Raw genomic sequence first — 11,895 nt, 5'->3', positions numbered from 1 at the left:
AATCAATTAGGCCTTAGTTCTAGTTCCAGGTCTCATATATAGGCACTTAAGCTTTCCAGATGCATTTTCTCAACTGTAAAACAAATCAATATTTAATAATGGCTAGCATTTACTCAACATTTACTATGTGCCGGGCTATGAAATAGTTACTATCATTATTCATAGTCTTCAAATAAGCTAGTAAGTGACAGAAACCATTGTCTACTTCCTCTTCTTCCTTGCTGACCAGTGTGGGTAAATCTTAACTAGTCTAAGTCCATTATGGGAATTCCATTCTCCTGCCAGTGATTAGGAATGGAAATGGGACATAGTTCTGCCTAGTGAAATCTACGGGAAAATCTAGGGTCTTCTAAAGCACCCTTCCTCTCTTTTCACCTTTCAGTATTATAGCAAATGCACTATCTGGAGCTGCTGCAGCTATTTTGCAACTCTGAGGGCAAGAGCCAATACACTGACAGCAGCAGAGCAGAAAGTTTAAAGAATGTTGATTCTTGATGCCATCATTAGGCAAATTAACCAACATTGAAACTGAAGTGGTTATCTCTGAACCTCTTACATGAGAGAAAAGGTTTCCTTATTGTTTTGACATTACCATTTATTTAGCGTAATCTATCTATCCTTACTATAGGCAGACTGCACCACCATGCTTTCGGACTCAAGAATAAAAAAAATCCAACTGAGAGCGTCACCTTGCCTGAGGTTCACTAGTCAGAATGGGAATTAGCATTTTGTAGTGAACATGAAATGGAGTAATAGAGACTTCTTTTACACCCTCAAAGCAATCTGTAGGCTGATAGCTAGAATATTTGCATAAGTGAACTGTTTCTCACTATGATCCTTCATGGGAGGTACATCACTTCCCAAAAGCCCACAGCCCTGCCTAGCTAAGATAAAGATGGTGGTGACATAATAGCAGATGCCCTAACGTGTTGTCCACTTTTCCCCCAAGAACTGTCACACATATGCACCCTTCCTACCCCCAAGGACCTCTGGGATTCCTCCCAGGCTTTGGGCCCTGCTGTACCACTCAGCATTTCACGGAGTTGGCTGTCCCTCACCTCCATGTAGGTGTCAAGGAACACTGGACTGGGTGCCACACATCACCACCAGAGCTTGATTTCAGGTCCTGTCAAATGACTCAATGCCAACCTGCTAGCTCTGCAAATCTAATATGTCAGAGAAAAAAAGGAGTGGGAGGGAATTTCTAATGTGGCTCAAAGGGCATAGGCAGAAGCAAGTACTTAAAGTTCTGCCATACAGAACCTGTACATTTTAAATATGCATTAAAAGCCTTAAAAATATGCATGTGTTTTGAACCAGCACCCTTACTTCTAGGGGAAGAAAATAAGTATGCAAAAGAGATTTACTGTGAGGCTTACAATAGCAAAAAATTGAGAAAAACCCAAATGTTCCTCATGGGGGGTGAAATACATTATAGTACATCCTTACAATGGAATACTATGCAGCCATTAACAGCAATGAGGCAAAAGAGACATGAAACAGTGTTATAGTTTTAAGGTTTTAAAAGGAGGTCGAATAAAATAGGATATATGGTTTTATTTTCATTTTTAAAAATATGTATCTGCTTAAAGGCACAGAAAAAAGTTCAGAGGTATACTAACACCAAGGCATTAAAAGTGGTTATTTGGGGCATCAGAATTTTGGTTGATTTAAATTTCTTTTCTGCTTATTTTGTATTTTCGTATGACATGAGGAATGTTAATATGCATAACATGTACTCCTCACAAAAGAGTAGTAAAGCTAAAAAGAGAAAGTAGGGCCAGGTAGGCAAAATGTCTCTTTCAACACTGGCTGACCCTGGATATTATAATGGTAACAAGATGACAGACTCTGTGTTCTACCATATTCCTGCTGTGAGAGCTGCACGGCATAAACAGGCAGAGATGCTCTACTTCCAGGATTCCTTGAATGTACTTAGAGTCTTCTTCCTAGTGGGTCTGACCACCTTCTTAGTCTGGGCTAAGAGCTGGCCGACATTCAGCAGCAGCAGGAACCCCAGGCAGACGATGGCCGGGATACAGGTGCTTAGTGACTCTTTTAGAGCTGCCAAGGTGAAGATAGCCCCTGGAATGGAAAGTGAGGTCCCTGAGGCTCCTTGGGAGAACCCAGGAGATCCAGGAGCTCAGGGCTCTCCAGTTTAGGCTGATCCACTCCAGCCCAAGCCCTCCCATTAAACACCCTCACCACTCCCAACGTGCATTACCAAAACTAACTGCATTCATCTCTAGCCTCCTGGAGAAAGCAGGACCAGGAAATTAGAAGCCTCTTGAACAATAGCAGTGGCAACAGTTGCCCCTCTTGGAGGACAAGAAAGAAACAGAAATGACCCAGCAAAATAGGGCAGTGGCTAGAGTGGATAGATTTTAGGAAAAAAATCTCCCTGATCCTTCTTTCTTTCCTCTTTTTTTCTTTCTTTTCTCTTTCTTTCCTTTCTCTCTCTCTTTCTTTCTTTTTTAAGGCAGAGTTTTGCTCTGTCACCCAGGCTGAAGTGCAATACCATGATCTCCTGCCAGCCTCCTGAGTAGCTGGGCTACTGGGTTCTGGGTACTGGCTTCAAGTGATTCTCTTGCCTCAGCCTCTTGAGTAGCTGGGATTACAGGCGCCCGCCACCACGCCCGGCTAATGCTTGTTTAGTAGGGACGGGGATTTCACCATGTTGGTCAGGCTGGTCTCGAACTCCTGACCTTGTGATCCGCCCACCTCGGCCTCCCAAAGTGCTGGAATTACAGGCGTGAGCAACCGTGTCTGGCCCCTTCTCCTTTCTTAATCCTACATCTACTAAGATTAAGATGAAGGGAAGGACTAGCCCAGCGGCTGCTGGTTGGAGGTATGGGAAAGATCTGAAAATGAGAGAAGCTCCAGAGATGGAAGCAAGCCTGGTAGTGGTGGCAGCAATGGTAACAGATGCCAGGGCATACAGAAGAGCCTGAAGATATCTGGCCTTTGAAGCAACAGCTGTCTTTGTACATCAGCAGTTCCTGTGGGCAGAGCTACTGGTGGGGTGGGGGGGACTCCCTCGGGAAATTCTGTGCCTTCCTGTTCAAGGTTCTCCAGCTTCCCTGCTCTCTACACCAATCTGCCAGACACATACATCAAATGGCAGCTGCTCCTCCATCCCCTCATCCCAGAAGTGGGTGTGTGGAGGAAGGAGCAGAGGCACTGAGCTTGCAATACATCTTCACAAGGGAATACCATGCAGCCATTAGAATTGAGGAGGCAGAAGGTACACTTAACATGTGATAATGTTCTAGCATATTAAGTTTAAAAAGTACCTGTGCTAGTTTGAAGACCATGGAAACTGTGGTAGAGCAGGAAGTGCTCTTGATCCCAGAGAAAAAAGAAGGGTGGCAACAGTAAGGGGCAACAGCCAGGTCTTTCCATCATCCTCCCCCAGAAAACCCCATTTTCTCAGGCCAGTTGGCCCCCTTACCCATCATGAGCAGAATCAAGAACAAGTTACTGATCTCTTGCAGCATCGGTGGGCCCGTGGCCAGCAGCAGCCCAGCCAGCAGTTCCAGAAAGCCCACAGCTATTTGGTAGTTCAGGGGATCTGGCTGGTAGCCAAATACCTTCAGCGGGAACACCTCAGCAAACTGCACGAACAGGGCGTTCTAGGGGTGGCAAGGAATGCCTGTCAGCCTCATGCTCACCAAGGCTGAGCTCCCCAGATGCTCCATGGCATATATATGCCTGTGCCCTCAACTCCCCAGAGAAAAGAACTACTACTGTAGGTCAGGTCCAGGCCTGAGGTCAGCCTGGAGGGGAGAGGGCTGCCCTGTGGCGCTGAGCTTTGGAATCAGGAAACAGGCTCCATGTTCCAAGTGGTACAGAGATAGATTTTCTCACTAGACCTCTCGAGAGATTACAACCCAGGCCAAATCCCAGGAGGAGGGGGCTGGGCTTGGCTCCCTAGTGCCAAGGCCCGGGGAATGTCACAGTTTGCTTCTTTGTGCCTGGCCTGGTTTCTCTTAAGGCTGCTGTACAGGGAATATTTGGAGGTGGGGAGGAGTTAGGTGGGCTCAAAGTGACTCTTCTTGTCAAGGCAGGTCCACCCCTGAGCCAAATGGCAACTTCACCCTTACTTTCGGGGTTACTTTTTCCTGTTCCCACTCCTCAGCTCTACCTCCCCTCCTCAGCTCTGCTGGGCAGCAGCTCTAAGCTATCGTCTCTGGGGATGTATCCAGGCCTTGGAGAGAGATGCCAGCAGGGGTCTACAAGTCTAGCTCTTTTGAGGGACTGGGGAGATTGGTGAACAGGAAATGAAAGCTTTCCCGTGAGTCTGGAACTAGACAGAAGGCTGAAAGACGACTTCAGGGCCTCCCTCTCAGGCTTCCAGGAGAGGCTTCCCTTTCTGGGTTCCGAGTCCGGAGTGACTAGTTTGTGTCCTGCTTCCTGACTAGATGTGCAACCTTTAGCAGATATACTCGCCCTTCAGGGCGGGCTTCCTTCCCTGCAAAGCCAGGATTACTACACCCCAACCCCACGAACCTCCCGAAAACTGAAGCAAACGGCGAAAAGGGGGAAGACAGCGCGGAGTGAGCTCATTTTCCCGCTGCATCATCCTCTCCCAGGGTCCGGGGAGTGGGGAGGAGGGTCCTCCTAAGGCTGTAGATTTGCCTGGGGCCACCAATGCTCAGCAGGAAGGGGAGGTTCTGTTCCCTTCCGTCTAGGGAAGATCCAGAGAACTCGAGGAACTCCCCAGGAAGGACGTGCGCCTCAGTCGAAAGCCAGGCGCTTTCCCCCATGTCCAGCTGAGCCTCGGAAGCCCGAAGGCAGCCTGCCGGGCCGGCGGGAGCGGCGGGGCGGAGCACACGCCTCCGCGGGCCCGATCCCCGGCCGCCCGCCCGCGCCGCTCACCATCCGCTCCGAAACTGGAGCCGAGATCTCCTCCGAGAGCTTGGCCAACCCCACGAGCGCGAAGAAGCCGCCCAGCAGTACACGCAGCACCGACAGCAGAAGCTCCATGGCCGCGCTCCCCGCACCGTGGGTTGGCCCCGCCGAAAACCCGCCTCTGCCGCCGGCTCATTTCCTCCCTCCCTGGGGCGGCCGGAAGACTTGCCTGAGTTACCATCCCCCACCCTCCAGGGGGTCGCGAGGCTGCAGCACTGGAGCAGGGCGCCCCCATCCTACAGGTGAGGACCACTGGCTCGTAACTGACTAAACCGACACCTTTGGATTCAGGGAGTGTTTCCCAGCCAGTACGGAGTGCTGGCAGACATGCATGGGTGTCTGGGTGCGGCTCAGCTACCATCAAAAGACCCCGGGGCTTCGTTCCTGCCTGTGCCATAGTATCTGTGGGATCTGAGCTGTCACCCGACCCCAAAGGGTCTCGGTATCTGCATCTGTGTAGGGGGATAACTCAGTTCTCCAGAGTTTGTAACAGGCCTAGCACAGTGCCTGCACATGTAAGAGCTCAGAAAGTTATTTGTAAATTAGTAAATTAATTTATAAAATTATAAGTAATAAATCAAAAACCATTAATTATTAAATAAGTCTCTTTTCTATCTTTGCCTGAGGTGTCTTTTCCCTCTAATTTATCTCAGCTGAGACTGAAATGTGAAAGGTGTTTGAAAATTAAGATACTTGCAGCCATGGATAGAGAGACTTTCACTGAACCAAGCCCTACAGTCCACTCCTAGCCCATTTGCTCTTACCTGGAAATCTGTCTAAAGCTGGGATGGGCAAACCATGGGCCAAATTTGCCCAGCTGTCTGATTTTTTTCCATGCTTCTCCCCTTCCCCCAAGCTAATAATGTTTGTTTACATTTTTATGATAAAAACTTTTTAAGGCCGGGCGCGGTGGCTCAAGCCTGTAATCCCAGCACTTTGGGAGGCCGAGACGGGCGGATCACAAGGTCAGGAGATCGAGACCATCCTGGCTAACACGGTGAAACCCCGTCTCTACTAAAAAAATACAAAAAACTAGCCGGGCAAGGTGGCGGGCGCCTGTAGTCCCAGCTACTCAGGAGGCTGAGGCAGGAGAATGGCGTAAACCCGGGAGGCGGAGCTTGCAGTGAGCTGAGATCCGGCCACTGCACTCCAGCCTGGGTGATAGAGCGAGACTCAGTCTCAAAAAAAAAAAAAAAAAAAAAAAAAACTTTTTAAAGAAGCTTGTGTGACATAGGAAAATTATATGAAATTCCTATTTCAGTGCTCACGAATAAGTTTTATTTAAACACAGCCACACTCATCTGCATATTGTCTGTGGCTGCTTTTGCACTGCAACTGCAGAATTGAGTAGCTGTGACAGTATGGCCTGCAAAGCTGAAAATATTTACTATCTGGCTCTTTATTTAAAAAGTTTGCTAAGCTCTGGTATATTAGGCCAGAAAGCCCCCAAGCAGGGGTCTCAAACCCCCCTACTGCTTCCATTTACAGTTACCCAAGCTGCTTAGATCTGTCTTTTTCCAGCTGGGCATAGTGGCTCATACTTGTAATCCCAGCACTTTGGGAGGCTGAGGCAGGTGGATCACTTAAGGTCAGGAGTTCGAGACCAGCCTGACCAACATGGTAAAACCCCATCTCTACTAGAAAAATACAACAGACAGGTGTAATGGCACATGCCTTGTAACCCCAGCTACCCAGAAGGCCAAGGCAGAACTGTTTGAACCCAGAAGGCAGAGGTTCCAGTGAGCCGAGATCACGCCATTGCACTCCAGCCTGGGCAACAAGAGCAAAACTCCATCTCAAAAAAAAGAAAAAAAAAAAAAGATCCATCTTTTCCACCTACTCACAACCTTGCTGGGGTAAGTAGCTGGTTGGCTGGAAGACTGAAATGTTCCACTCGCTTCTAAAGGCCAAGCTGTTTCAACATTCAGGTTGTGCTGTTACATTATAAACTGGGCCTCTCATTACCTTCAGTCTTTGTCACTAATCCAAATTTAATGAAATAACTAAATTTTCTACCCTGGATTATAATTATACACAATTACTTATAAAAATCATAATTATTAAATTCCTCAACAAAAAGGGAAAAATTATTAAAACATTTAATCACTGAAAACACAAATCCACATTAGGAAATTATCTTTTAGGATACTTATACAAAACACGAGATTATTGACTTCGCTATTAAGCAATGTGCATATTGCTACTCTTTTTCCTTCATTAATTTTTCTATCCTTGGAATTAAAGATGTGACTGCAAGTCTTAGGGCAGGGCCAGAAACCAACAGATTTCTTTGTTTTGACTCAGTCAAAGCTGAAAAGGCAGCATCACATAAATAAACAGTTGAAAAGGGTAATAAAAATTTCATTGCCCTTTCATGGAGTTCTGGGTAACTTGTCTTTGCATTTATCCAAAACTGAGTTACAGACACTGATTTAAATACTGATTGTAATCCTAAATCTGAAGATAGCTGTGTTAGCTTTTCTTCTTCGAAGTCGGTGAGATTATTATTTTGGTGATTCATAAAAGGGTTAATTATCCACAAATTTCCTGAACGCAAGTCTTGTTCTGGTGGAAAACAGTCACTGAACACTTGAGAAAGTCCTTCCAGGTGCTCAAAAATAATCCTTGTGATCTCTGTCATATTTAAGCCTGATGAATTTGAGAATTCAGAAAATGAAGGGAACATGTCATAGTCATTCTCTTGTGTGCGCTTCAACCACATTTTTAACTTTCTCTTAAATACATCAATTTTATTACACAAATTGAAGAAAGTAGTCAAAGTTCCTTGGAGACTTAAATTTAATTCATTTATAAGTGAAAATATATCTGATAAGTAGGCCAGCTTTGCAACCCATTCCTCATCTTGAAAATACTTGGTCAAATCTGAATGCTTTTGACTTAAAAATATTTCAATCTCATGTCGTAATTCAAATAATCTTTTTAACATTCTCCCTCTTGATATCCAACGTACTTCAGCATGAAGCGGTAAACTCACATGCTCAGATCCCATCTCTTCACACAAAATTGTTAACATACGTGAATTCAATGCATTGCTCTTTATAAAACTTAGAATTTGTGCTGACTGCAAAAGAATTTTATGTAAACATGGAGACAACTTTTCTGCCACTAAACGTTCACGGTGAATAAAACAATGTGTAAATGCCGCTGTATTCATGGCAACTTCTTGAATTTTTGCTTTTAAACCAGAATACCTGCCAGTCATGCTTGCAGCCCCATCGGTACAGAGACCAACACAATGTTTCCAATTCAGAGATTTACTATCAATATATTTATTTATTAGTTCAAATATTTCAAAACCAGTTATTCGAGTAGGCATTTCAATGCAAAATAATAATTCTTCTTTTACATCACGACAATCATAATCAATGAAACGAATATAGCACAAAAGAAGTGTGATATCTGAGATTTCTGATGACTCATCTATCTGCAGGGCAAACCACTTTGACTCTCTGACCTTTTGAATCAGCTGGTCTTCAATGTCTGCAGATAGTTCGTCAATCCTGTGTTGAATTGTAACATTAGAAAGTGGGATAGTTTTCATTTTGTCTCCAGCACTTGAACCCAAAACTTCTGAACACATTTCTACTAAATATGGTTTAATTAATTCTTCAGCAATGGAGAATGGCTTCTTGCTTGCAGCAGTTTGGAAAGCAATTAAATAAGAAGCTTTCACAAGTGACTTTTCAACTAGTAAACACTTTTTTATAGAACTATTTTGACATTCCATTTCTAGAGATTTTTGTTCAAAAAAATCTACTGGTTTGTTTTCTAATTCTGAATGTTTTGTCTTCAAATGATGAGAAAGATTTGCTGGCTTCATGTTTTCACTGGATAAGATCTCTCCACAAATGACACACTGTGGCCTTGGTGAACTTTCTTTTGATCCAGGACAGATAATAAAACCAACTTTTAAATATTCTGTATCGTAAGTCTGGAAAAAACCTAATCTTTTTTTCTTTGAAGGTGGAGAATCAAGTTCTGCATCATTTTTTTCATTAGGCATAGGTAAATCTGAATGAAATATTTGAATCACTGTTATTTTCAAGAACAAATAAGCAATGTTCCTTATGTATCTCCCCACACATTTAAAATTCATATTTTGTTACTATTTCTATTTATCAAAAGAATGCACTGATAAAAGTTTAAGCACAAATCATAATACTTCCAGTGATGCCACTGACAACTGAATTTCTCCTTTGCCCAAAGCTTGATCACTAGCTATAATAAAACTGTAGGATGTGATACATGTACAAGTAATCCCAAGCACCCAATAGGTTATTGAAATGAGGGCGAAGACCACAGTACACATCAAATTAACAATAAACTTTTTGGCTGGGCACGGTGGCTCACACCTATAATCCCAGCACTTTGGGATGCCAAGGTGGGTGGATCACTTGAGCCCTGGTATTAGAGACCAGTCTGGGCAACATGGCAAAACTCCATCTCTAAAAAAAAAAAAAAAAATTGGCTGGGGGCAGTGGCACACGCCTATACTTGGGTAGCTAAAGCAAGAGGATCACCTGAGCCCAGGAGGTTGAGGCCGCAGGGAGCCAGGATCACGCCACTGCACTCTTGAGACTGTGTCTCAAAAAACAAAAAAAAAAGAATAAATTTTTTATTGGTGAGTGACACTGGTATCAAAAAAATTTTTAAAGAAAAAGAAAAAAAAGGCAGGCATGGGGCTCACACCTGTAATCCCAGCACTTTGGGAGGCCAAGGTGGGCATATCACCTGAGGTCAGGAGTTCGAGACCAGCAAGGCCAACATGGTGAAACCCCCTCTCTACTAAAAACACAAAATTAGCCAGGCATGGTGGTACGTGCCTATAATCCCAGCCACTTGAGAGGCTGAGACAGGAGAATTGCTTGAACCCGGGAAGCGGAGGGTGCAGTGTGCTGAGATCACGCCATTGCACTCCAGCCTGGGAGACAAGAGCGAAACTCCATCTCAAAAAAAAGAAAGAAAAGGAAGAAAACGAGAAAGAAAAATAATGTTTTACTTGAAACAATCCAGAAAAAAAAAAAAAAATTTAAAAAAGGTAACATTTCATTAATCTAGATGAAGAGTATACTAGTGTTGACTGTACTGTATACTCAACCTTTCTGAATTTTGATACTCAGTGTCAGTGAGTTGTAGAGAAACGGATCCTCCTGAACACTGCTGGTTGGAGCATACATTGATGTGACTTTTCAGGAGGGCAATTTAGGCAACAGGTATCAAAAGCTTTAAGAATAGATGATAGGCCAGGCACAGTGGCTCATGCTTGTAATCCCAGCACTTTGGGAGGCTGAGGCAGGCGGATCATGAGGTCAGGAGTTTGAGACCAGCGTGGCCAACACAGTGAAACCCGTCTCTACTAAAAATACAAAAAAAATTAGCTGGGCGTGGTCACGGGTGCCTGTAATCCCATCTACTTGGGAGGCTTGAGGCAGGAGAATGGCTTGAACCCGGGAGGTGGGGGCTACAGTGAGCCGAGATCGCACCACTGCACTACAGCCTGGGCGACAGAGATAGACTCTGTCTCAAAAAAAAAAAAAATCGATGATAGTCTTTGAATCAATAATTCCACTGATTAGGATTTATCCTAAGGACATAATTAGGCAAGTGGACAAAGATCCATTAACATAGCTTAACCCAACATTGCTTATAATATATCTAAATTTCCAATTTTACGGAGTTGGTTATATTATATACACTGAATTCTATTTTAAGAATCTCATACCCAGGTAACAAATCTGCACATGTACCCCCTGAATAAAATAAAATAAGATAAAATAAAATAAACATAATAAAATAAAAATTGGAAAAAAAGAATATCGATGTATATTTAAATTTACATTGATGTGGAATAATGTTTCCAATGCAATGTCAAATGAAAAAATAATTTCAATTGTTAGAAAACAATTCAAGATTTATTATTTTAAAAAAGATGGAGTTTCACTCTTGTTGCCCAGGTTGCAGCACAATGGCGCGATCTTGGCTCACAGCAACCTCTGACTCCCAGGTTCAAGCGATTCTCCTGCCTCAGCCTCCTGAGTAGCTGGGATTACAGTCATGTGCCACCACGCCCGGCTAATTTTGTATTTTTAGTAGAGATGGGGTTTCACCATGTTGGTTAGGCTGGTCTCAAACTCCTGACCTCAGGTGATCCGCCCATGTTGGCCTCCCAAAGTGCTGGGACTATATGCATGAGTCACCGCGCCCGACCGACAATTCAATATTTAATCTAGAACTCAAAACGTAAGCACGCACGTGCGCGCACACACACACACATAGATGCCCACAGATCCTTCAGTACTCTCCATGTGTTAATGTTTTTTAATATAAATTCAAGTACAAAGAATATATTGTTTTAATAGGAATATAAATTTCCTGAGGAAGGAAAACAGGATTCTCCTTGACTTCTACCAAAATAAAGGTACCCTACATAAAAACTTACTACTTGTTGACAGACTAAGCTTTTAAATACAGCGTATTCTATGAAGTAAAATTATTATTAAAAACAAAAATCAGGCCGGGGGCAGTGGCTCATGCCTGTAATCCCAGCACTTTGGGAGGTCGAGGCAGGCAGATCACCTGAGGTCAGGAGTTCAAAACCAGCCTGGTCAAAGTGATGAAACCCCGTCTCTACTAAAAATACAAAAATTAGCCAGATGGCTGGGCGCGGTGGCTCAAGTCTGTAATCCCAGCACTTTGGGAGGCCGAGACGGGCAGATCACGAGGTCAGGAGATTGAGAGCATCCTGGCTAACATGGTGAAACCCCGTCTCTACTAAAAAAATACAAAAAACTAGCCGGGCGAGGTAGCGGGCGCCTGTAGTCCCAGCTACTCAGGAGGCTGAGGCAGGAGAATGGCGTGAACCCGGGAGGCGGAGCTTGCAGTGAGCCAAGATTGCGCCACTGCATTCCAGCCTGGGCGACAGAGCAAGACTCCGTCTCAAAAAAAAAAAAAAAAAAAAAAATT

The 11,895-nt window shown here is 44.2% G+C and overlaps 2 protein-coding genes and 1 long non-coding RNA gene across 39 annotated transcripts in view; 1 reads left to right on the top strand and 2 right to left on the bottom strand.

Moving 5' to 3' along the window:
* Positions 1-1,542: 1,542 nt before the first annotated feature.
* TMEM35B (transmembrane protein 35B) lies at positions 1,543-5,444 on the bottom strand. 6 transcript variants are annotated; one of them, XM_045375044.3, is made up of 4 exons: positions 4,510-5,020; positions 3,452-3,632; positions 3,294-3,341; positions 1,543-2,085 (listed from the first exon to the last, which is right to left on the bottom strand). In XM_045375044.3, exons 1-4 carry the CDS (start codon positions 4,564-4,566, stop codon positions 1,910-1,912), a joined length of 462 nt encoding a protein of 153 aa, XP_045230979.2. In that variant the 5' UTR covers positions 4,567-5,020; the 3' UTR covers positions 1,543-1,909. The 6 variants fall into 6 exon arrangements, with proteins under 6 accessions (XP_045230979.2, XP_045230970.2, XP_073868775.1 ...); XM_045375035.3 differs by having other exon boundaries at positions 4,879-5,020; XM_005544014.4 differs by lacking the exon at positions 3,294-3,341 and adding an exon at positions 2,225-2,318 and having other exon boundaries at positions 1,949-2,085; positions 4,879-5,020.
* LOC135966479 (uncharacterized) overlaps positions 4,701-11,895 on the top strand; it is a 27,007-nt gene continuing 19,812 nt past the window's right edge. Inside the window, exons 1-2 of the long non-coding RNA XR_012422863.1 lie at positions 4,701-5,153; positions 6,599-6,767. This is a non-coding gene — a long non-coding RNA (uncharacterized lncRNA). The remainder of the gene's footprint in view (positions 5,154-6,598; positions 6,768-11,895) is intronic.
* The window catches only part of ZMYM6 (zinc finger MYM-type containing 6), a 46,739-nt gene continuing 41,836 nt past the window's right edge, over positions 6,993-11,895 (bottom strand). For all 32 annotated transcript variants that reach the window (XR_012422844.1, XR_012422849.1, XR_012422854.1 and 29 more), the window contains one exon: positions 6,993-8,943. Coding sequence is in view for 28 of the 32 variants with exons in the window: in XM_074012622.1 (XP_073868723.1) it covers positions 7,112-8,943 (1,832 nt within the window). In the remaining 4 variants the exon portion in view is untranslated. The remainder of the gene's footprint in view (positions 8,944-11,895) is intronic.

This window comes from Macaca fascicularis, chromosome 1, assembly GCF_037993035.2.
Source record: "Macaca fascicularis isolate 582-1 chromosome 1, T2T-MFA8v1.1".
Lineage (NCBI taxonomy): Eukaryota > Metazoa > Chordata > Mammalia > Primates > Cercopithecidae > Macaca > Macaca fascicularis.
The sequence above is the reverse complement of the archived record's forward strand: the minus strand, read 5'-3'. Positions and strand labels throughout refer to the sequence as shown.

Coding starts and splice junctions, on each gene's coding strand:
- TMEM35B (XM_045375030.3), bottom strand. CDS start 5,308: ATGGCACAGGCAGGAACGAAGCCCCGGGGTCTTTTGATGGTAGCTGAG. Junction 2,086..4,878: donor CTCCAGTTTCGGAGCGGATG/GTGAGCGGCGCG, acceptor TTTCCATTCCAG/GGGCTATCTTCACCTTGGCA.